We start from the raw sequence: 26,524 nt of genomic DNA, 5'->3' as shown, positions 1-26,524 counted from the left end.
ACATTAATCAGGCCACAGTGCTGAGCCAGCTCTAAGATGGTCTGTGATTCACTCACCAGTCTGAGCACTGGGGGAGCATTCAGTTCTCCTACACCTCTAAACAGGACTGTGGGGCAATTTTGAGTTTGAAGCTTTTGAAGGAAGATTGCCGCAAGCCAGGCACTGAGGTTTAATGATGTAGATGTCTAAAGTGATTTAAATGCATCTACTTCAAGTGAAGTCGCCACTGTCTCTCACATTCCCTTGAGCTGGAGAGGGCTGTGGTGTGTGGACATCTCCAGGAGCAGCTCTCCCCAGCTACTGATGATGTGGCAGAGCTCAGGCTCTTGATTGGACAGTGGAGTCTGCACTTCTTCAGTTAGGGAAATCCCTGAGAGGTTAAAGGAAACTGAAGGTGAGTCATGTAGTCCTGACATGAGGGCCGTTCCAGCTTGGTCCATGAACTGTTGCTGATTTCAGTGTTGCCTTCGTAGCTCACGGGAGGGTCCCTGTGTTTATCCACAGCCCAGTCCTCAAGGGAGACATGCAAAGGAGAGGAAGGAAATCCTGGGGGATGAGGGTGGGGTCCTGCCATGTTTCAGTTGAAGTCCTGAGAGCAAGAGTCTGGGGAGTGTGGAGTGTGCAGCAGAGCTGGATCTGGACTGAAGCAGTTCTCTGACTTGGTGCGCAGGTCTGGGAGATGTGTTCATCTCTGCAGGTCAGCTGGAGGTGATGTTCTTCTTTCTGATGTCATTGACTCGATGTATCTTGTGTTTTATCCTTTAGCACAACACACTGAGGTCAGATCCAGAGTTGCTGTGGATGCTCAGGGAGGAGCTGGGATTCTCACAGCTGTGAGGATTAACAGCATACAAGGAGTTTAGGTTTCCTTTTCCATCTAGATCTCCCGTCAGCTGTGCCATGGCAAAGCATCAACCTCCTTAGAGGTCAGAGCTCACACTGGGAAGATTAAATACAAGGGGTTGGGCGTATGACCTCATGCATGCCAGGCAAGTGCCTCCCATAGAGTTGTAGCCGCAGACCTCTCTTCACTTTGAGGCAGGATTCATTAGCTAGCAGGTTAGCTTTGAAATTATGACCTTCCCGTGTTTACCTCTGTACTAGATGAGATCACAAACTTTTGCTTAGAGGCCCTGGTGGGAAGATTATTAATGCTTTACCTTTTTATTACATGTTTTTATCTACCATGTGTTTATGTGAGTATGTGTCACATGTCACAGCATCAAGTGGTGTCAAAGCACAATTTTCAGAATGAGTTCTTCCCATGAGTGACCTAGGGCTTGAACTCAGCTCATCAGGCTTGATAGCAAACCCTTCACCTGCTGAGCCACCACAGTAGCCATCAGAAAGATTAGTTTTCAAATTTTTATTTCACTATTTGACCACTAATTAATGGTCATCCTGAGTTACTGTCCTGTAATTCCATGTTGTATGGACACTGTAGAAACTGATCAATCTGGGTTTGGGAAATGGCTCAGTTGGAAAGGAACATGTCATACAGGAATGGGGACATGAGTAGGGGTACCCAGCATCCACATGGGAAACAGAGTGTCCTCTTCTCATCCCAGCACTGGAGTGACTGAGACAGCTGGGTCCCCAGGTCTGGGTGGTCTGCCAGCCTAAAAGCTCTAAAAGTCTACAAGTCTCTGTGGTAGACCCTGTCTCGAGAGAGCGAGGTTATTAGTAACTGAGAAATGGAACCAGAGGCTGATTTTTTTTAAAAAAAATATTTATTTATTATATATACAATATTCTGTCTGTGTGCATGTCTGCAGGCCAGAAGAGGGTACCAGACCTTTTTACAGATGGTTATGAGCCACCATGTGGTTGCTGGGAATTGAACTCAGGACCTTTGGAAGAGCAGGCAATGCTCTTAACCACTGAGCCATCTCTCCAGCCCACCAGAGGCTGATTTTTAGCCTCCACATGCACATACATGTTTGCCCATATGCATACACGCACACACACACACACACATACACACCTGCACCTGGACACCAACAGAAATAAGTCTGTTAGCCCCATCTTTCCAACCCATCCTGTAAGTTGAACCTCTGCAATGTTGTTTCGTGTTGTTAAAAAAATGATAAATTATTTTCATATTTACTTCATTGATAGTCCATCTCTGGTGATGAGTAAGTTTCTGACAACATGGAATTAATAGCGATTATTCACATTAATGTTACTTTTCCTAAATAAAATTAACTTAAATATTTAAAAAGCCATTTTGGGTATAGTAAAACCCCTGCCATCACAATGTCAACCTTCATGTCATACGTCAGTAAGCCCAGCACACAGTGTCTGACATAGTAGAGTAATCTTTGATTAAATCATCAGAAATTAATTGGGATTAGAAATAACTGAGGCACCATGTTTGGACATGAAAATGGACAGTCAAGACAGTTTTGTTTCCATTCATTACTATATTTTGCAGACACACATGTGCACACACACATGCATACTAAATAGTAAATCATCAGGAAATTAAGTACAATAAAATATCTTTTATCACAGTACATAAAGTAAGTTAAATTTTGTTCTCGATGAAAACAGAGAAATTCAATATTTTTAAAAGCCCTATAAAAAGTTCTCAATAGACAAGCATCAGATTTTTTGTGGTCTCCCAGGGAAGTGAACTTTATATTCCACACATGGGTCACAGAAGGACGACAAGGTGGGGAGAATAGCCCAAGGTGACTCCCTGTTCTAAGGTCACCAGTCTATTCAGACAAGGAAGTCACACCTCAGCAGCCACAGTGATGGGGGTGGAGTATTGGGCCTTTGTGGTTCTCCTGGGCTGGTAGAGGGGAGCTCTTGTCAGGAGTCCTGAACAAGCAGAAGCCAGGCTGGGCTTTTCCCACATGTAATCAGACATATCCTGTCCTGTCTGCCTGTTCCCAAATACCCAGCAGCCACTTCCCAAATCACCACACAGAGCTTATGTTAATTATAAATACTCAGGCAATATCTCATACTTGTTGCTAGCTAGTTCTTACATTCAAATCAACACATTTCTATTAATTATGTATTGCCATGTGATTCATGCCTTTACCTGTGCTCTAGCGTGTCTTCCTTCCCGCGACTCTGCCCTCCTTCTTCGCATCATTCTCAGTTTGGATTTCTCACCTAACTTCCTGCACAGCTACAGGTCTGTCCGCATTTTTATATGTATAATGTAGAAAAGGATTATTCCACAGCATTGCTCATTTTTTGTCTAATTAAAAAGGAGGGTTTCAACCTTAATAGAGTAAAACTATATACAATGAAAAAATTTATTAAGTAAGAATTACAGTAACAATATCCAATCCATTTGCCATTTAAATTTTCTAGGTATACAAATATATATTTCACATACATAGGTAATCTTCAAACACTTCAAAGACCTTCAGAATATGGTATTTAAAATGTTTTAAGAACTTAGACTATTTTAATCAGTGAGACATATAAGAGAAAATACTTAATTATCTGTCTCATCTTGGTGAGTCTAAAATTTTGTATCTAATTTATTTTCTATTAAAACTAAGAAAAGCTAAAATTATAACATTTAGTCTTCAACTCCATCAGTGAACCCAGAGGGTGAAATGTTACCTAATGACAGGGACATCAGGCTACTTGGACAGACACCTAAAGTTCCTCTGTAATGTTGGGGCATTGAACTCTGTCTTACAGGTCTAGAAAGAGTTCCTGTGAAACAGGGAACTTGGAAGGACTGTCTTAACTTCTCTTGGCAAAGTTCAGCAGTCACCTTTCTTGCATCCTGTTTGAAGAACAATTAATAAAAACTCAGAGACAGAAATTGGGGTACAACCTGAAGACCAAAAACAAAACAAAACAAAACAAAAAAACCAAAGCAGCCATCCCAGTGGCTCTTACCTCCCCCTCAGTCTGAAAATGGCAATCCTGCCTCCAAGAACCCCAGAATGAGACTGTGACCGAGAGCTGTCTTTTTCTGTTTTATAATTCTCTCAAATTCTGGGATTAAGGGCATTTACCATTACCACCTGGATTCTACAGCAAGCTAGTATGGCTACTGGGATTAGAGGTGTGTCTTATTGCTGCCTGGTCTATGAGGCCAGTATAGCTGTTTTACTTTTCTGATCCACAGGCAAGTTTTATTTACTAACATGTAAATGAAATGCCACTGCACCTGCTGGCCAGTTTGGACAGTAACTGTCAGTAATTGTGGCATGGGTAGTTTCTTTGCTCACATGCCTAGTTTTTGCCATAAAAAAAATCATTCCGTATGGAGTTTCTTCAATGTCCATCATCTTCTTTGAAGTAATTAGTGCCACCAGAGCAGATATGTCTCACTGATGAGAATAGTCTAAGTTCTTAAAAACATTTTCAATACCATATTCTGTAGATTTTTGAAGTGATTGAAGATTACCTGTGTATCTGAAATATATATTTGTATACCTAGAAATCCTAACTAGTGTGACTATAAATTTGTTATTATAGATGACCATTAATTTGTATTTCTTAATTGTATATTACATTTTTTAAATGAGATGCATAAACATACCATCGACATGAGTTGAAATAGAAATACAGTAAAACGAAATTAACTTTAAATTTGTATCAACAACTCAAAACCCATTCCAATTTAAAATACGTATGATTAATAGTTGTATTTTATATTATATGAGATTAAATAATATACCATCTTATCCTATCATTTCTATATCCTTCTTTGTTTTCAGAACAGAATCCCTGAATCTAAACTCTTTTGTTTAGCTTTTTTCCTGACCACTACCAATAGCAACTTGTAACCAAGCCCCTAAATGATGACAAACAATCATAACTTATTTTGGGGAATGTAGGGGAAGTTCTTTAAATTACTTCCTGTTTACTGGAGGCACTGATAATCTCTGGGAAACCCTGAGAAAATTCAGGATTATGGTCAAGTCCTTGCTGGGATATTCTATGAGGCAGTCTTGAATATTTCTGAAAGCAGAACTCAGAAGAAACTGCAACAAAGGTGCTCTGAAACATTGAATCACCTCGGCCACCCATTCCCATGGGAGATTTTTCAGAGGGTCTTCCTTGATCAAACCTAATTTTTCTTAAGCCAGAATGAATCCAGAGGCTCTCATTCCCAGTGGAAAAAAAAACAGAGTCTCTTTCCCAACTTAATCTTTTGACTTAAGTTTTGATGTCAAGATATTTTTTAAATATATGTTGGTTTGATCTAGAATCTTTCATAATCAAATGTCTCTTAGTCATTAGTAGTAAAAAATTTAAAGACAAAAACAATTACAGTATCCAGACTTTCTGTGTATTTTCCATCTTAACACAGCTTATTAGATTTTCCTTACTATATTCCTTTTAAGGACTTTATTTTAAAATTATAGTTTTTAATCTAAGGCTGTATATTTTCTTTTTTCTCTCTCCCAACCATATGCATAATTTTTGAACACATGGTGACCCATTGGAGACTCTTTTTGTCTGAATCTGTCATTACTACATATCTGTATCCCCCTTTTTTTTTTTTTTATGAGCAAAAACACTGCTGTGTAGCTTAGACCATGGCATGCTGTTGCTGACTTATTCCCTTCAGTTCCCTGAGAGGATAGTCTCATGGTAGATGCATGTTTATCACCAGCTCTGGAAGCCATGTTTACTGCCCCAATTCTGGCACAATTAGGACTTCATGCCACGACAAAGCATCATGCCACTGGCTGCTCCTAAACACCATGTGACTGTTTGGTTGTAGGGCCTCTTAAAAGAGCTGCCATTTTTTGCTGCTAGCACCAAGACAGAAAGCTGTCTCTTAAAGGAGCCATGCCTCTGTTCACCACCCAAAAACAGAGCCTACCAGAGAAAAGATGGTTACCAAGAAGTCGTGCTTGACTCTGCTTTTGTGTGTTTAAAATCCTTGTGGTGGCGCACGCCTTTAATCCCAGCACTCGGGAGGCAGAGGCAGGCGGATCTCTGTGAGTTCGAGACCAGCCTGGTCTACAAGAGCTAGTTCCAGGACAGGCTCTAAAACCACAGAGAAACCCTGTCTCGAAAAACCAAAAAAAAAAAAAAAAAGATTTGTCAGGTTTTATGTGGAAATTCTGAACACACGTTGGAAAAACATATGCAATCAGACATTTCCAGTTGGTTCTCACCCACCAAGGTCTCTGGCATGCAGAATCATAATATAGAGGCCAGAGGAAATCCTCAGGTGTTCAGAGACTGGCTCATCAGGTCAAACCCCAGAGCAGAACCTTCCAGATTCTCAACCAACGCAAGCGCCTTTCTCTTACCCTCCAGCTGCTCCATAGAGCAAAGGACGGAGCTCCTGGGACTCAGAGCATCGCCCTGACCGTGTCCTCACCCACACTGTGACAGGGACACAGCAGCATCTCCCTCCTCCACCACAGCTCTCACGGAGTCCCTTCTTGTGTGCTTAGACAGCATGTCTGATCTATTAGATGTTGTCTTTTCAAAATCAATCTAATTTAGAAAAATACTCTAATTTTTAACAAGTAATATTTAACACTGGATTTTTATTTCTTATACCCAATCTGTGATGCTTATCCTGCACAGTGTCTAACAGTGAGTCATTCCTTCCTCTTTGCTGTTTCTTCTTGAAACTCTCTGAAGCAGGTGATTTTTGTTCTTTGTTTATTTGAGGAAAATGTAAGAAAGCTCATGGCAGCAGCCTGGCTCAGAAGCTCCAGACAAAAGGCAGGGGGCAAAAGGGAGGGGGCTTCTGTCCCCGGGCTACCAGGCCCAGGAAGGGTCTAAGCAGGCTGTCAGGGTTAACAGGTCTGCAGGGTCCAGAGCCAGGAGGAGTCAGGTCCTAGGGCAGCACTGTCAATGGAGGAACTCGAGCCAGCCAGATAGGTCATGATTTCATGGCAAGAGAGCTCCATCCTTCAGCCTTGTCACCTCAGCTCAGGAGTCCTGCAGAACACAGGGAACAGTGGCATTTCCAGACCTAACTCTGCAGTGGCTTCTCTCACCACTTCAGGCCTCTCCTGACAGAATGACAGTGAGCAGAGAGAACTTCTCACGCCCCAGGTCAACACTGCTGTAGAGTATAGGATTTGTGAATGGAACATGGCTCAGTGCAAACCACCTGGCCAGGCCCTGGGGTCTCTATCTTCCCCTGCGTTTCTGCATGGTGTCCCTCACACCCCAGCCCACCCTGTAGGGAAAGCAGATCTGTCTCTGAGGAAAGACTGAAGGGTGTTACCTGTCGGCTGGAGTCCAGACTGTCCTAGAGAAGAGAACAAAATAGACACTAAGTGCATAGGGGCAGATCTGTCATCTGTGATCCATCCGGCAGCACAGAGCACAGCAGCCAGGGCAGGGGGGGGAGTGTGGACAGAGAGAGGGGGCTCAGGAAGCCTCAGGCACAAACCAGCCCGGTGGCTCTTCCTTCACTCTTCCTCTGTTCCCAGTTCTCAAGTCAGAACCATTTTAACTTTCCCATCTCCATATGCTATCACTCTTTAGGGTTCAGTCCAATAACTACAGAATGTTGGGTTCAGAGCCCATTGAACCTGAAGTCACAGGGCCAGTGACATCCTGAGAACAAAGTTATGTCTCTTCTCTGAAATGCTATGGAGTCTTGGCCATCACCAGGCTCCTTACCTTTCTGGTTCCTGAAGTAGATGAACAGCCCCAGCCCGAGGAAGAGCAGGCCCAGCACGAAGCCCCCGACTCCACTCAGCATCTTGTTCTGTGCAGATGAGGACTGAGCCCCTGAGAAAGGAAGCCGGGTTTAGAGGTTTTTATCCCAAATCCCGCATCCACTTGAGAACTTGAGATTCAGAGCTTTGAGACCGAGGAAGAAGCCTGTTCTTGGGGAGCTGGACTTGAACACTCCTGCTGATGTTTGGAAGCAATCAAACAGCAAGAGGTTCACAGCATGAAGAGACTTAATATGGCCGCCCTGAGCTGAGCTGACAGGAAGCCTCTGAGCTCTGGGGATGCACAGTCCTGAGGCTGACAGAGCTAAACAAAGGCAGAGCTGAGACTGGACGTCCCTGAGGTCAGCCATGACCCTGAGCTGCTCCTTGTCCATCATCTCCATGAGCAGCAGCAGAAACACAACAGAGGCAGAGGCTGCAGCCAGGGCCAAGCAGGTCCCTGGGCCTGTGATGTCACGGAAGGCTGGGGGGGGGCGTGCATAACTGCTTCCCAAGAGCAAAGGTGCTCGTAAAAGATCACACACCTACCCTGTGAGCCACGCTGAAGGAGAGGACAGCACAGAACCAATGGAAATAGTGTGTGGGTTGAGAAAGCAGGCAGAGGTAAGACACTCCCCTTCCTGGGGGCAGGGATTTAGAGGGTTAGAGAGATCTGACAGTTAGGGGTAAGCCACGCCCTATAGGGGGCGGGTTCACAGGGTCAGAGAGAGCTGACAGGGGTAAGCCACACCCCTCCCGGATGGGCGGGGATTCGCAGGGTCAGGAGATTCCCACTCACTCCACTCCACTGTGGCAGGGCTGGTCAGGCTGGGGTGCTCCACCTGGCAGGTGTAAACCTCTCCACTCTGAGGAACCGTCTCCAGCATCACCAGGGTCTGGAAGGTCCAGTCTCCATTCCGGATCAGGCCTGTGGACACGACCCCAGCCTTCTCCTCCTGGTTATTACGGAACCATCTGACTTCAATGTGGCCAGGGTAGAAGCCACTCACAGAGCAGACCAGGAGGTTGTGGTGCTCCTGGGGCTGTGTCTTTGCCGGGTACACAGTCACCTGGGGCTCAACTAGAGGAGAAGTAGAGGTGAGAATAAGTCATGAGGACGGAGCTGTCCCCCCAGGTTGGCCTCCTGTCAGCCACCATGCCCCCAGGCTGAGGTCCAGACAGGACTAAGATTCTAACACAGTTGTCCCTGGACTTAGGGTGTTTTTACAGGCTTCAGCTCTCAGCTCAACTCCCTGAAGGAATCACCATCTGGAGGTGAATGTCCTCTCTGCCAGGGAAAGACTCTTCTTCCAGCTGTGGTAATTTCCCCAATGGCTAAATCACACACATTTGTCCCTAGAGTCTGTCTCTTCTTGTCTATAGATTGTACTGATATTTTGTTTCTGTTTTAACAAATAAAGCTTGCCTGAAAATCAGAGTACAGAGATCTAAGGCACTAGAGGTCAGGCAGTGGTACACACCTTTAATCCCAGCACTCAGGAGACAGTGGCAGATGGATTTTGATTAGTTCAAGGCCACCCTGGGCTACACAATATTAAATCTGTTTAAAAGATAAACAGAGCTCACACAAAGATGATCCTAGCACTTGAGATCATAGCCTTTAATCACAACACTAGGGAGGTGGAGACAGCACTGAATGGCTGGATGGAGAGAGGAATACAAGGCAGAAGGAGGCAGCAGCTAAGTGCAGGCTGAGACAGTCAGTCCAGGCAGTGCGGTCCAGGCAGTCAGTGTCAGGATGCAGGCTGAGGACACGATCGCCCTTTTGGTCTCAACATTGATAGAGGCAAGAACTCTAGTGACTGGCTCGGCTTCTCTGATCTCTCTGCTTTCACCCCCTAATATCTGACTCTGAGTTTTTATTATTAATACCGATGAGAGGGGCTGGAGAGATGGCTCAGTGGTTAAGAGCATTGCCTGCTCTTCCAAAGGTCCTGAGTTCAATTCCCAGCAACCACATGGTGGCTCACAACCATCTGTAAAGAGGTCTGGCGCCCTCTTCTGGCCTTCAGGCGTACACACAGACAGAATATTGTATAAATAATAAATAAATAAAAAAAATTAATACCGATGAGATTTTGTGCTGCTGTAGATGACAGTTCTGTGTATGAGACAGGAAGATTTACTGAGGAATCTTTTCTCATCTGCTTTTGCAAAACTCCAAATAAGTCAACTTTGCCATACTTTAGGTCAATGTTCTCTCATTGTCTGCTACACAGGGATTCACAGTCACCTCAGCAGGGGCCTGTCAGCATGAGCTGCAGGGATTGTGGGCTGAGCTGCAGTCTGCACCCTGACCCATGCAGAACAGGGGACAAGCACAGAGGGCAGCGTTGGGGAGAATCCTACCTGAACTACAGAAGCCCCTGTGTTTCTCCTGCTGTTTCTGTCTGGAAAACACAGGGTAAGAGCCGTTCTCATGGCGTCACTGCAAATCTCCCTGCCTCCCTTTAAAGTAGTTTAAAGAAGCCTTCTTTAAAAACAAAAAATTCAGTTCAACTCTCTACAATCTTCCCAAGTTTTGTGAAGAAACTCCCCACCTTGAGTTCTGTAAGTGGGATTTTCAACACGTCATATGGCTGTGGGAAGTTTTATGTCAATTTGACACAAGCTGACGTCATCGGAAAGGACACAAGCTCAGTGTATTAAATGCCTCCATGAGGTCGTACTCAGACAAGCCTGTAGGACATTTCCTCAGTTCTTGATTATTGAGAAAGGCCCAGCCATTACTGATGGTGCCTTCCCTGGGCTGCTGGTCCTGGGTTCTCTAAGAAAGAAGGATGAGCAAGACACAGGAAGCAAAACAGTAAGCAGCACTCCTCCATGGCTACTGCATCAGCTCCTGCCTCCAGGTTCCTGCCTTGTTTGAGTTACTAACTTAACTTCCTTTATTTATGAACATGGAGAGTGTATAAGCTAAATAACCCTTTCCTCCCCGATTTGCTTTGGCCATGGTGTTTCACCACAGCAAAAATAACCCTGACTAGGACACACACCAAACCAGAATCACCACACTCCTGGCTGCACCTGAGCCCACAGCCTGCCATCCCCACATCTGCACGTTCTCTGGCTTTTTTCTCTGCTTGTAACTTCTAACACTAGAGGGGCACAGCAGCCATTCCTGGCTCCTCCAGTTTCCCTTCCTCTCCCTTCTTATTCTGTGGGACCAGGTCAAGAAACACAGCTGGTCAGAACCCCAAATTCAGAATTTTGTCAGGCACCAGGTGACATCCTGAGTAACCCCAAGATGGTAAAGTGTTCAGGACCAGGCCCACAGGTCACATGCCAACACTGGCTCATTTCACAGGAGGGGCCTGAGTGTCTGAATGTCAGGTGTCTCTGGGTTCCTGGATTCACAGCCTCTCACACCAGACAGGAGAGCAGATCTGAGGCGGGGGCGTGAGGCAGACAGAGGAAGAACACGGGACCTGTAACTCACTCCTCCTCATCAAGACAGCAATGCTGACACATTAAATAAGGAAACGTGAATTAAAGGCTGAGTGTGGATCATCCAGTAAAGTAAAAGTCGTGAATAAGGAAACAAACAACACCAGGGACGTTAGCCCTAAGGAGCCCAGAAAAGGCAGAGGCGCCTTGTGATCAGTCAGTGATACAGGTGTCCCCTCAGGGTGACAAGGGACAGTTGATTCTAGAGCCAAATATGTGTGGCCATGGCCCAAGAATACAGAGTCAGATGACCCCAAATTACATTTTCCCACATGGTGATTGATCTGTGATGTTTCTATGGTAACAGAACAAAGCATTTGATGAATAAAAACTTTGCAAGTGCATTATGGAAGCATTGGGTGGGCGGGGTCACAGCACAGTGGGGAACTGGCCATGGTCTCAAGGCTCTGATGACAATCTTGGCTTCCGAGTGGGGAAAGTATGTGCCTGACAGTTCCACACATCCCGAAAGGTTTCACTCTGTAGTCCAGGATGTCCAGGAAGAGACGGAGGGGGACAAAGAACGTCTATTAAGGGGACCAATGACAGGTCAGGATTAATTATGATTAGCCTGTGGATCTGCAACATTCCAACCTCCCCACATCACCGAAGGTCTCGTGAGTCCCCAGCCCTGCAGCTGGGGCAGCTCTTTCTGGATAATCTTCCATTCACAGGTCACGAACCTCCGCACCCCTGACTCCCCACACCGCTCAGTCTGACACTTCATTCTCAGTGAGCTGCTTCTGCGAGCACAGCACACATTGTTCCAGCTGAGGGAGGAGGGAAAGTCCAGGAAACACTGGGGACCTGAGAGGAGAGAGAGGCCCTCACTCTGGGTGACTGAAGCCTTCAGCTAAGCAACAATCAGCAGCTGCTGTGTTGTTTCTCTGTCCCCAGCTGTGGCCTGCAGTTTCTCACCAGGGACTCACTACAGGGATGGGACACACACTAAACCCCTGTGCAACAGTAGAGGCTCCCGAGTTCACCCCCACCCAAGGAACCTGCAGAGCCACCTCATATATCTCTGATCAAAAGAGAGAGAAAAGAATCTTCTCAGAAAAATGTTGAGGTGTCTCCTGAGAGTCAAACACTGTATATGACTGAAGCCAAGACAACCCCCTGCCTGCTCTTCCTGTGGGGGCTGTAGCCAGGGGCAGGTCTCCCTCTGTGTGACTGTCTCTGGGAAGCCCACACCCTGGGCTTTAGCTCCCTCTGTTGGACCCCTTCCTCCTAACCCTCCTGCTTAAGCTTAGATTGATGCATCTTTACACAGTGTCCATCCCTCCGCAGTCTGGGCAGTCTGGACATTCTCTCAGGGCTGGAGAGGTGATCAGAGTTAACAGGGCTGCAGCTCCTGGTGAGGACAGGAGTTCTGTTCCCAAGGCCCCAGTCAGGCTGCTTAAAACCCCTGTGGCTGCAGCTGCAGGGAGTCCAGCAGCCTCTTGGGCTCCTGTACACACACACACGCACACCATACCACACACACACCACACATCATACTACACACACACATACCACACCACACACACACCACACACACACACACCACACACACACACACCACACACACCACACCATACCCCCACACACACACGCACACACACACACCACACACACCACACACACACACACCACACACACACCACACACACACCACACCATACCCCCCCACACACGCACACACACACACACCACCCACCACACGAACCACATACACACCACCCACCACACACACACACACCACACCATACCACACACACACACGCACTATACCCCCCCACACACACCACACCACACACACACACCACACACACACACCACACACACTATACCCCCCCACACACCACACCACACACACACCACCCACCACACAAACCACCCACCACACACACACACACCACCCACACTACCCACCACCCACGCACACACACACACACCACACACACACACCACCCACCACCCACGCACACACACACACACCACACACACACCACATACCACCCACACACACACCCCCACACACACCACCCACACACCACCCACCACCCACGCACACACACTCACACACACACCACACCATACCACACACACACCACACCATACCACACACACACACGCACGCGCACACACACACCACACCACACACACACGCGCGCACACACACACACCACACCACACACACACCACACACACACACCACACACACACCACATACACACCACCCACCACACAAACCACCCACCACACACACACACGCGCGCGCGCGCACACACACACACACCACACCATACCCCCCACACACACCACCCACCACACAAACCACCCACCACACACACACCGCACACACACACACGCACACACACCACACACACACACACACACACACGCAGGCCTGCAAGCACTCATCCTCCAACTGCTTCCTCACAGCCCCCTCACCCTGTTTCCAACCTCTCCCCCGCGCATCTCACCTCTCCGCTGCACAGTGAAGCTCTCTATAACCCCGTAGTTGTGCCTGCAGTAAGTGTCCACCTCAGCCCGCCTCTGCTCCAGGAGCTCCTTCCGGCTGTTCCAGTCCTCGGCTATGCCCCGCCCCAGCTCGTTCACCGTGCGGTACTCGCCCACGTCACTGTCGAAGCGCGCGTACTCCTCCCGGTTGTGGAAGTATCTGTCTAGAAACCGCACGCGCTGCGTCCCGTTGTAGAAATGACACTCGTGTTTAACTTGTTCCAAGAATCGAGCTATGGAGACAGGAATGATCTTCTTCTCTGGAGACAAGACGCCTGAATCTCCAGTCCCTCTTCAGCTGCTACAGATGACCAGACCCAGGCTTGCCCCAGCCCACCTCTGACGTCACCACAACCCTCAGTGCTGAAGAACACACAGCCCTGCCCAAGTAGTTGACAAGGGTTAAAGGAGGAAAGAGGGATGAACTCCGGGGAAATCCCCTCTCCCTCCTGCTCTCCCTCCCTCCCCCCTCCCTCCTCCCTCCCTCCCTCCTTCCTTCCTTTACATCCTGCACCATTTCCCCCTCCCTCCTCTCCTCCCAGTCCCTCCCCCACCCTCCTTATCCACTTCTCCTCCCCTTTCTCTTCAGAAAAGGGCGGGGTCCCATGGTTATCAACCAAACAGGGCAGATCGAGTTTACCACATCCAGACTTAACAGGAGAGGAGGTGCCCACACTTTTTTCCCCCTCATCTATGCCCTACAGAACCCAAAAGGATGTGGAGGTTGATTGACCATTTTACCTCCATGGTATTCTCTTTATTATTATTGAAAATAGACTTTTTCATACAAAATCTTCTGATCACAGTTTCCCTTCCCTCAACTCCACACAGATCTTCCCCACCTCTCCACCCACCCTAATCCTTAATCTTTCTTTCTCTCTCCCACTATGGTTTATACAGCCAGTGAGACTCTTTTAGTTTTTGTGAGTGTGATATAATTTTATCATTGACACACCCAGCCTTCCTACATACTCTTCCTTGCTCTCTTTTCAAATTCATGGCTGCTTTTGTTATTAATGGTTACATACATATATGCATATACTTATACATTCCTAAATACATGAACACACCCTTCTCATCTGCAAAGTTATTGTATGCATGTTTTTAGGGCTGACCATTTGGGATTGGATAACAAGTTGGTGTGCGCCCCCCTGGGGAAGACTGTTTCTCACACCCCTCAGCATTCCTCAGCTGCCTGTGGTTTCTGTGTAGGGTCACAGACTGTGAGCTTCCCTGTCACAGGCTCTTGGTCATCGCAAGTGTCCCCTGCTGAGGGTGAATTTTGCTGCTGGTCCCAGGGCTCCAAGGGAAAATGTCCTATTTGGATATAAACTTGAGAACAGAACAATCCTGTCACAGGCCATTGAGGAGGGACTGGTGTTGGCTTCCAGGTTCAGGTCACCTCCCCAAAGATCAGCACCCCAATGATGTATTTGGGCCAGCAGGGTGTGCCCCTCTCTGGTCCCACAGCTGCCCCTCTCTCAGTGCTGACCTCTGCTGACCCAGGGGATCCACAGAGGGAAAACAGATGCTGCCTCCTCCTCTTTGGAGCTTAAATTGTGAGAGTGAGGAACAAATAGGAGAGGGGCGGAGTTCCAGTAACAGGAAGACTTGAGTGACAGGAGGGGACAGAGAAGCCCTCTGGGGAGTGACAGGGAAGAAGTGTCACAGATGGAGCCAGAAGAAGAGGGGGGGACTGTCAGTGTCAGGGGAGGGGGAGGGGGGACTGTCAGTGTCAGGGGAGGGGGAGGGGGGACTGTCAGTGTCAGGGGAGGGGGAGGGGGACTGTTAGGGGAGGGGGAGGGGGACTGTCAGTGTCAGGGGAGGGGGCGCATCTCAGCTGAGACAACACCTCCTGCCAACACTGAGTTCATGATCAACAGTGCACAGGGCGTGAGGGCGGCAGGTGGGAGACGAGACTGTGGGGACCAATAGGAGCCCAACTCAGAAGCCGTGGGGTTGACGGAAACTTCTGGAAACTACTGGAGAAGTTTCTGGAAGTGAAAACCATGATTCCAACTCTGACCCTCAATCCCTCATTTAAATTACAGATCCAGAGAATTCAAAAACTAGAACTTTTAAATCAGATGCCAAGTGTGACCCCAGGGACAGGTGAGGGTGTCAGTCATGTGAGTTTCTGTAGTTTCAACAGAGATGGGGCAAGACACATCAGATGTATAGTTTTTCATTTTAATGCTTAATATAACTCAGAAAATGTACAAGAGGTCTGTTAAAAGTAACTCAAATACATGTGAGCACCGGATATCACCATCTCACCGAATTCACGGAAAGATGAAGTTCAGTGCATTGTGTGGGACAATACCTGCGGCAGTCATCACTGCTCAGGGCTGTGTGAGAGAGAGACAGCAGAATATCTGATCTATATGTTTTGAGATGTTACTGATGATAGTGAAGGGTTTGATTTACATTTAAAAAATGAAGGGAAAATGATAGTTTCAGAAGCCATAAGAAGAGTTAGTTTGATGGAACTGGAGAGATGGTTCAGCAGTTAAGAGCACTGGCTGCTCTACCAGAGGTCCTGAGTTCAAGTTCCAGCATCACATGGTGGCTCACAGCCATCTCTAGTGGGATCTGATGCCCTCTTCTGGCATAAAGTCATACATGCAGATAGAGCACTCATACATTAAATAAATAAATCTTTAAAAAAAAACATTTTGTGTGCAGGATGATGATGCAAGGGCAGGAGCCTGGACTGTGGAGTGTGATGATGAGGAGAGAGGCAACCTGGAAGCTTCTGTGTCATCTGATGTGTGAGATGACAGCACTTACAGAGAGGAAGCACACAGTGAGCAGCAGCCCCCAGTGCTCTACACGGCCTTCCCTGCCAAGACCTAAACAGCTCTATGAACAACATCCTCATCCTCACTTTACGTAAGTTAAAGCAGAGACGGCTCAGATGCTCGGCCACAGTCCCAGCATTTGGGGTCACATCTTAGCAGTGTTAATAACCCCATCTTTCATATCCCATATGCAGACCCCGGACTTTGGGTTTCCTGTGTGCGGTGTAGACATGGGTCATGAAACTAGAAGTGGATCACAAGATGCAGAGAGGAGTCAGGTCCTTTCCATCAGCTCAGGACTGAGAATGTAGGAGAAAATGAAACAGAGAGAGATTCACACCACAAACATCAAATGGGCTCTAACCTGCCTCGGGGTCTCAGAAGAGGCCTCACAGACTTTGAAACAGCTCACACAGCCCATACTCTCTAAGGCTGCACTAACTGCCCTGTGCTCCCAAGGAGAAAGGGAACTAACGCATCACCCAGAAGACTCCCCATGTGAGAACAGGCTGCACAGACACTGGAGTCAGGCAGAGAGAAAGGCAAAGCCCTGGGCTCAGCCTCCCAGGTGCCCAGGCAGAGGCCTCATGTCCTGGAGAGGATGCACAGGGATCGTCTCCGGAATGCATGCCATTTCCCCTAACTCTGTGACATTTCCAGAGAAACCTTTGATTACTTCAATATTTGACTGATTTTTTAACTTAAAAAAAAAAAACAGAAACATACATACAACATAGAATACAAATACACACATGAAGTTCTATTTTTTAAAGAGAAATCTCTTCGTCATAGCTCAACACAATGAAGACAAGCCCTGTGCAAAGGGTTAATTTAACCCCATGTTTTATAATATAGATCTGAGAACATAGGCAGACAGGTTCCTATTTGGTTTTAATGTGAGGACAGTGGGTGGTCACAGAAATATCAGTAGATTCAAAAGGCTGAACAGGGACAGTGAGAAGTCGGCCCCCTTAGTTCCCCACCCCCTGAAGTGTGCACTTACGTCGGGGGTCCCTGATCAAAGCCACGGGAGGGCTCAGCTCCATCAGCGTCAGGACCACAGCTGCCACCCAGGGGCCTCTGGGGAGCCACAGTCGCATCATGCTGGAGGAGAGGAGAGACCGGAACAGGAGTAGACAAAGCACACAGAAGAAACTATGTCCTCTCTCTACCCATTGCCAGGACAGTAAGAACCTGGGGAGTCACTGCTCTGGTCTGATTGGGTAAAGTCAGTGTGAGGAGCCAATCATCAGCAGAGCAGACCAGCATCATCAGTTGCTGACTAAAGATGCAGTAGGACGGTCCCCTTCTGAAACTTGCAATTCCCTTCATTAAAAAGACACTCAGCCTGGCCTGACAGCCCAAGCCTCCAATCCCAGCACTTGGGAGGCAGAGGCAGCTGGGTCTCTGAGTTAGAGGCCAGCCTGGTCTACTTTGTTAGAGCCTGTCTCAAACCAACCAACAAACCAAGAACTAAACTAACAAAGCGATAGCTGTTTTGTGGGGGCAGGGATGCTGTTGGTTGGTAATTCATGTCCATGGTGGATGGGCCTCACATCTGTGCGCATGTGGGCAGTGCTTACTGGACTCAGTGGGATGTTAATTTTTTTCCTTAAAGAGGAAATGAAGTTCGGAGGGAGACATGGTGGGGGGGGGTCTCAGAGAAAGCTGCAAGGAGGTAGTGGTGTTGAATGGGATCAAAATACATTGTACACATGTACAACTTTTTCAAAGAATAAATGTTTTTAAAAGGATCATTTTTTTTTTACTGTTTCATTTACTTATTTGGTTTTTTGAGACAGGGTTTCTCTGTAGCTTTGGAGCCTGTCCTGGAATTCACTCTAGTAGACCAGGCTGGCCTTGAACTCACAGAGATCTGCTGGGATTAAAGTTGTGTGCCACACCTGCCTGGTTTATTTACTATTTTAAATGCTTGATCCAGTTGCAGCTGGAACATTAATCAGGCCACAGTGCTGAGCCCGCTCTGCGTTGGTCTGTGATTCATTCACCTGTCTGAGCGCCGGGGGAGCGTTCACCTCTCCCACACAGGGCTGCTGGGACAGCTGTGTGCTTGAAGCTTTGTGGGAGCAAAGGAGGTGAAGGAAGATGGCTGCGAGCCAGGCACCTTTAACCTAGGGTTCACTGCACTGAGGTTTAATGATGTAGATGTCAAAAGTGATTTAAGTGCCTCCACTTCAGATGAAGTCACCACGGTCTCTCACATTAACTAGAGCTGGAGAAGGCTGTGGTGTGTGGACATCTCCAGCAGCAGCTTTCCCCAGCTACTGATGATGTGGCAGAACTCAGGCTCTTGATTGGACAGTGCAATCCGCACTTCTTTTTTTTATTTTTTTATTTTTTTATAGTTTATTTATTTATTAAAGATTTCTGCCTTCTCCCCGCCACCACCTCCCATTTCCCTCCCCCTCCCCCATCAAGTCCCCCTCCCTCATCATCCCCAAGAGTAATCCGGGTTCCCTGCCCTGTGGGAAGTCCAAGGACCACCCCCCTCCATCCAGGTCTAGTAAGGTGAGCATCCAAACTGCCTAGGCTCCCACAAAGCCAGTACGTGCAGTAGGATCAAAAACCCATTGCCATTGTTCTTGAGTTCTCAGTAGTCCTCATTGTCTGCTATGTTCAGCAAGTCCGGTTTTATCCCATGCTTTTTCAGACCCAGGCCAGCTGGCCTTGGTGAGTTCCTGATAGAACATCTCCATTGTCTCAGTGTGTGGGTGCACCCCTCGCGGTCCTGAGTTCCTTGCTCATGCTCTGTCTCCTGCTCTTGATTTGGACCTTGAGATTTCAGTCCGGTGCTCCAATGTGGGTCTTTGTCTCTGTCTCCTTTCATCGCCTAAATGTTTTTCTTTGGGTTCACCTTCTTCAGTTAGGGAACTCTCTGAGAAACTAATGGAAACTGATGGTTAGTCATGGTGTCCTGACATGAGGGGCTTCTCCAGCTTGGTTCCTGAACTGCTGCTGATTTCAGTGGGGCCTCCAGAAGCTAGGCGAGGATCCCTGTGTTTAACCACAGCCAGTCCTTAAGGGAGACACTCAAAGCAGAGGCAGGGCATCCTGGGGGATGAGGGTTTCAGTTGAAGTTCTGAGAGCAAGGGTCTGGGGAATGTGGGGTGTGCAGCAGAGATGGATCCGGACTGAAGTGGTTCTCTGACTTGGTGTGCAGCCCTGGGAGATGTGCTCATCTCTGTGGGTGTCAGCTGGAGGCGAGGCTCCTCTTCCTGATGTCATTGACTCAACTTACCTGGTTTTATATTCTTTAGTACAACACACTGATGTCAGATCCAGAATTCCTGTGGATGCTCAGGGAGGGAGCTGGGATTCTCACAGCTGTGAAGGTTAGTACCACACAGGGAAGAGTTTAGGTTTCTTTTCCCATCTAGATCTCCCGTCAGCTGCGCCATGGCAAAGCATCAACCTCCTTAGAGGTCAAAGTTCACACTGGACTCATTAAGTACTAGGGGTTGGATTAATGTCTTCATGCTGGGCAGGTGCCTGCCAGGGAGCTACAGCCCCAGACCTCTCTTCACTTTGAGGTAGGATTTGTTAGTTGTCCAGGTTAGCCTTGAACTTGTGACCATCCTGCCTTAACCTCCATACTAGCTGAGATCACAGACTTGTGCTAAAAGGCCCAGGTAGGGAGATTATTAATGTTTATATTAATGTATATTACCCTATCATGTGTATGTGTGTGTGTGCTTGTGTGTAGGTCACATGTCACAGAATGCCTCACTATCCAGTAATTCCATATAGTGTGGACACTTTAGAAACTGACGAACCTGGGGCTGAGAATGGCTCAGTTGTAAAGGAGCATGTCATACAACATGGGGACCTGAGTGGGGTACCCAGCACCCACATAAAAAGTCTTAGTGTCCTCTTCTAGTTCCTGCACTGTTGTGGCTGAGACAGGCGGGTCCCCAGGGCTCGGTGGCCTGCCAGTCTAAAAGCTCTAGGTCTCTGTGACAGACCCTGTCTCAAGAGAATGAGGTTAATAGCAACTGAGAAACATTACCGGATGCTGACCTTCAGGTCCCACATGCGTGCGCATGCGCACACACACACACTCAGACATGTTCACATATCTGCATGCACACACACATGCATACACATGCTCTCAAATGCATGCACACACATATACACATGCATGTGTATACATACACACATGTATGCACACACACATAGACCTACCTGCACACACACACACATACACAGAAGTTAATAAGCCTGACAACCTCATCTTTCCAATCCATCCTAAAAGTTGAGTTTCCAGAATATTGTTTAATTAAAAATAAATTATAAAGTATTTTAGTATTTGCATTACTGATAGTCCATTCCAGATGATAAATAATCCCTTAGTTAACAAATAACATTAATAGTAGCTACTCACATTAATGACATTTTACCTAAATAAAATCAACTCAAATATTTTATAAAGCAAGGCTGGGGATGAGCAATCTCCCGCCATCACAATGCCATCCTCTATGTCATGTGTCAGCCAGCCCAGCACACACAGTCTGACGTCATGGAATAATCTTTGACAGAATCATCAGAAAGTCATTGCGATCTAGAAGCAACTGAGTCACCATATCTGACAAACATTTGCTGAGGTGAGAAAGACTTGAGCTGGAGCCCTCGGTAAAGACGGGACAATAAAATAAATAAAACTAGAGCGACAAGATGTACAATAGATAAGAACACAAGCGGGTGCTGTCAGGTCCCAAACAAACTCAGGACAAATGGCTCTCCCTGGGGTCTGTTGGCATAACATGCTGGGCTCCAGGCTCGCTCTGTACCTGTGGCTCCTCCCAACTTCTCTTACTTGTCCCCCTCCCTCCCTCCCTCCCTCCCTCCCTCCCTCCCTCCCTCCCTCCCTCCCTCCCTCCCTCCCTTCCCCTCCCTCCTCTCTCTCTCTCTCTCTCTCTCTCTCTCTCTCTCTCTCTCTCTCTCTCTCCCTTTCTCTTATCTTCCTCTCTTCTTTATCTCTGTTCCTCCCCCACCTCCCCCGCTCCTCTCATGGCCAGGTCCTATCTTGTGGCCATGTTTAATCTTCTACTTTCTTTCCCTCCTCTGGACTCTTCCAAATGCCTCTGGCTGTTCTCTCTTTCATATCCATCATAAAAAATCTTCCCCTCAACCATATTTTGGATCAGTCATGCCCTCACCTTATCCAGGTTCCAATCATTTTTTTTTTCTGTTCTCACAACTGGACCCTTGTGGACACTGTGCAGATTCTCTAACCCTGACTCATTCCCAGCCTATTTCTGTTACTTAAAAAAAAATCGTATTCATGTTCTTATTTACTTGGTGTGTGTGTGTGTGCATGCACCTAAATTATGCATCCCACATGCATGCGATGCCCATGGGGGAAGAAGAGGGCATCAGATCTCCTGGAGCTGGAGTTACAGGCCACCTAATATGGGTGCTGGCGACTGAAAAGAGAAATACATGCTCTTAACCACTGAGCCATCTTTCCAGTCCCATGGTTGCATTATGTTCTCAAACAAAATGGTTAAAATTAAACCAAATCCAGTATTTACATTAAGAAAGAATAATTGAGCTGGCCATAGTTCTCATCTGCAATCCCAGCACTCGGGAGGCTGAGACAGGAGGACTGCCGTGAATGAGTCATAGGCCAGCCAGGGCTACACAGTTTCAGGTCATCCTGGGATGCAGAGTGAGAGCCTCCCTTCCACAAAGGAGGATTGCACAGCTGTGTGCCAGAGGAAATGATTTGGGATTGGCGGGCGGGTCATGTTTCAGGTTGGTTAGAGACAGAGTTAGTCTGGAAAACTGGAACAGCAGAGAAAAGCAGGTGTGTGAGGCGTGGGGAAGGAGGGTGGACAGGGAGGACACTGGTGAGTGGGAATGGGGGCCCTTCAGCTGCACTGGGTGCTCGGGTCACGAGCAATTGATGTCCACGATGAGAGGCATAGAAATAACATCTATCAGAAATCTAGGAGTAGGACAGAAATTATTAACCAGTAGAACTGTCAGCAGGAAGGGCTGGGCACAGAGTTTGGGCAGTGACAGCAGGAACACACAGGACACAGGAGGACGCCCACACTTCTTTTTGGTCCCCAAGGGTGTTTTTTAAAGTGGAGCTGGCAAATACCAAAATAATAAACACATAAGAAGGGGGAGCCTGGAGCCTTTCCTTTTGGAGGGGGCACCCAAAGAAAGCAACCCTTCCTTTAAGAGTCCAAGCGAGGTTCCCCCTTTCGGGAAAGACATTGAAGAGAGATCTTACTGGAAATCCCCTCCTGTCTCAGATAACTCCCTCCACCAATAGGGAATAAGGCTGAGGCAGCATCAGCTGTCTCCAGCAGACATGTGTGGCCAGAAGGTCTTTTGTGAGCATTGGGAGAAACTGGTTTGAGGCAGTTGATGAAAGCTTCGAGTAAATGTTGATTTTGTTTCTTGTTCCCTGTTGGGGATTGAACTTAGAGCCTCACACATGCTGGGCAAGCACTCTGCTCCCCGTGAGCCCTGCTCCCGCTGAGCCCTGCTCCCGCTGAGCCCTGCTCCTGCTGAGCCCTGCTCTCCCTGAGCCCTGCTCCCCTTGAGCCCTGCTCCGGAGTAAAGCAGGGTGGGGTGAGGCTGGAGGAGCTTACCATCACCTTGAACAAGCAGCAACCTTGCTAGAGTCTTGCTGTTGTTCCTGAGCAGCACAGCTGGGGCCATGAAAGACCTGATGGTTCACTCTGACCGCCAGAGGCTTTATGCTCAAACTCTGGAGTCTCATGCAATGAATCATCTACTTTCTATCAGAGCCTGAGTTAGGGAGTCCAACACCTGTTCCCACCGAATCCCGGCAGACACTTTCCCACAGACCACTGCAAGCTGAGCACACTAAGACAGCCGAGGGCCCAGGACAACTTACTAAATACTAAATTACTGAGAAATGACCAGAAATGAAATATTTTAAACTTTTAACACTATATGGTGAAATGGAATGTGCGAATAGAAGAAATTAATGCACACTTACTTATTGTTGTTTCAAACTCCATAGACCCACGCAGATCTAAAGCCAGGACCAGTAACACAGAAGGCCAACATGCCTCTTCCGGTCCACACTGCTCTCCTGTTCCACCAAGACAACCTACTGTCTGTGTTCATGTGAAATGTCTCCCCCAGACTTGTGCAGTTCAAGGCCAGCCGGGGCTATAGGATTAGAAGAGGGAAAACAATGAAGGAAAGTGGAATAATAGATAATTCAGTGTGAGCTTATTCACACTAATAACAATAATAGTGGGTAATAGAGAGAATACTTGTGAGCTATTATTTATGGATAATCTACATTGGTATACTTTTTGTATACTGATACAAGCTTAAATTATATATATTATTTTTGTTTATAATATTTGTAGGCCAATGTAAAAGTATTCTGTCAGATTGTATACATTCATGTTATTACCTTTGTTTAGGACATTTTGTATATTGATACAACTTTTAGGATATATTTTTGTATTATATTATATATTATTTTTACCTCTGATCAAGATACTTATACATTGTTTATATTGAGGTCATTGTCCTCATTTGCTGCACATCTGTTTAACAGATTATTTAATATTCTGACATGTCTTAGTCTTTAAGTTATACAGGTATTAAATATTATAGGTCAATAGTTGTTCATGTTTGTTATACATATATTCAGATTAATTAGGTTCTTTATATACTAGAGATTGTATTCTGTCTAGATAGGTAATTTTCAACCACTTCAAGGACGTATAGAACATGGCATTTAAATAACTTAGGGTTCTGTTGTCATGAGACATGATTGCTCCTGACAGCACCAATCTATTCCCGAGAGAATGTTGAGCACCAAAGACACTCCACTTGGAGATTGTTTTCTTCTTGGCACAATTGGCCTTTGGTCTAGGAACTGCCCATGCCTCAACCACTGATACATGGTATCCAGACTGGATAAGCAGGACACAAGGAAAAGGACTGCCAAACCTTGTCAAGGCAGGGTAAGATGGTTCTGAAAAATTCCCTGCCTCTGAAAATGGCCTGTCAGTTACTCTAGGCCTTATCCAAAGTTGGTTGCTTCAACATTGCAAATGAGACTCTGGGTGATTGCTCAGGTAGTCAACTGTCCCCATCATATGCTGCTTGACTCAAATAATATTATCTCCCTTCTCAGGCCTTCGATGGGGTTGAAGATTAGATAGTCGTAGTTACCTTCCTCTTATGATTTAGCCAAACCTATTTCCGATGCAAGACTCAGACTCTTCGGAATAGATTGTTTATTAAAACATTTATCATGTGTTCCCTGCTTACTATGCTTATGTTGGTTGTAATTTTATAGTTGATATCTATTCCTATTGTATACAGTTTTGTATTGGGTTTGGACCACTCTTGTTTAGACAAAAGAGAGAATTTGTCAACCAATTATCTTTAAGAAGTGGGGCCAAGTTAGAGTGTGGCTTTCTGGGACCTGGAGAAAAAGGGCACATGGCCCAGGTGCTCTCTCTGTGTGATTCCTCTGTGGCACAGCTAACCTTAGATTTCTCGTTCCTGTTTCATGAGTTTTCCCCTTATAATAAATAAAAACATAATTGTTTTATCTTTTAGCTAGTCTGGTTATTTCCCAAATCAACCTAACTTCCACAGGAAAGAGAAGATATTTTTAGATTTTTGGGGGAGGACATAAATTCATTTTTTAATGTGCTGGTGCTATAATTACACAAACATTTTTCAGGGCAATGGCTTCACAGGTGTGACTGGGGTCAGCAAATCTCATTTCCTGGCAACTGAGAGCCCACATAAACATGCAGTGATGACATCATAGAGCGCTACAATGGTTTGTTTCAAAAGCAAGAGTACAGATTTGCAGGCTATGAGTTTGTAAAAGTTGGGAAAGATGTTTTACTGTGTATAAGTCCATGAGAACGATGAAGCTTTTTAAACTCTAGCTCTGTGTACTGGAGAGATTGTCAGTAGGTAGAGTGCTCACCGAGAATGTAGAAATCTCTGGCTTCAATTCCCCAGCATTACATGAACCAAGAGTGTTAGCACACAACTGCCAGCCCAGCACTGGAGAGGGGAGAGCAGGAGAATCAGAACTTCAAGGTTGACCTTGCCCACATAGTGAGTTTGAGACCAGCTTGGGACACCCTGGCTCAAACAAACAAATAAATAACAACAAAAACCTAGGGAAATGAGTGTGTTTCAAGTTAACTAAAGGACCAGAGGGGACAAAGAAGAACCAACAACGCAGTGATTTCACAGGGAGTCACAGGGAGAGTCCTGTCCTCCTTAAGAAATGAAGACAGTGCACAGAGTAGAACCAGCCCGCAAAGGTAATGAATTGTGCAGCTGCAGACCATGGGAATCAGCCAGGAAACATCCGGGTCCCAGGGTAGTTGTAAGGCGAGGGTGTCACAGGTGGAACGGAGGGTTCGGATTTACTGAGCGGCCAATATTCTCATAATTGGGCTAGAAAATATAATTTGATGATTAGAGAAAGATGAGCCTTCTGAGATGGGGCATTCCTTCCTTCCTCCCTTCCTCTTCCTCCCTGTTTCCTGCACCTTCTTTTTTCCCCAAAGACGGCCCCCACCCTCAAATACAGAATCCACCTCATGGGGCTCAGCTCTGTCTAGTTAGTCCCTATTTGGGAAAGTAGTACAGCATTTTCTTCACCGACGCATTTAAGAAAGAAAAACATTTTTGGAAATTCCCCTCAAGATAACAGGTTTTCCTTCGATCAATAAGAAAAGAGAGAGACACAACGTCACTTGTCTCCAGCAGATGTGACTGCTATGAAGGTCTCAGCTGGTGCAGGTCTTGACAACAAGTGTGCATGAGAGGGACATGGGCAGCAGTGGGGGAATCGCTGGCCAGCTGGTGTATTAGGGGAAGGAAGATCTGCAGTGCCAGAGGCAGGAGACCACAGCTTGAATAGCTAAGCCCAGCAGAGAAGGAGGATTTTGTGTGTGATATTAGCAGGGGTGGGAAGGACATCGAATATTCTTCATGCATCTGTGGGAAGTCCCTGGTCAGTGTTAGGGGAAGGAAGTGATTGTGGTGCCTGAGCTCACTGCTGGTGGATGAGGTGGGAACTGGAAAAGTCCATGGTCACACCTGACTATCACGGGACAAGGG

At 46.7% G+C, this 26,524-nt stretch overlaps 1 protein-coding gene across 1 annotated transcript; it reads right to left on the bottom strand.

The window, feature by feature from the left end:
• Positions 1-6,296: 6,296 nt before the first annotated feature.
• On the bottom strand, positions 6,297-17,580 carry LOC130890533 (H-2 class II histocompatibility antigen, E-S beta chain-like). Its single transcript, XM_057794541.1, has 6 exons — positions 17,403-17,580; positions 13,562-13,831; positions 8,425-8,706; positions 7,588-7,698; positions 7,187-7,210; positions 6,297-6,894 (listed from the first exon to the last, which is right to left on the bottom strand). Exons 1-6 carry the CDS (start codon positions 17,500-17,502, stop codon positions 6,881-6,883), a joined length of 801 nt encoding a protein of 266 aa, XP_057650524.1. The 5' UTR covers positions 17,503-17,580; the 3' UTR covers positions 6,297-6,880.
• Positions 17,581-26,524: the final 8,944 nt, after the last annotated feature.

This window comes from Chionomys nivalis, chromosome 19 (assembly GCF_950005125.1).
Source record: "Chionomys nivalis chromosome 19, mChiNiv1.1, whole genome shotgun sequence".
Taxonomy (NCBI): Eukaryota; Metazoa; Chordata; class Mammalia; order Rodentia; family Cricetidae; genus Chionomys; species Chionomys nivalis.
This window is presented reverse-complemented; position numbering and strand designations above follow the sequence as displayed.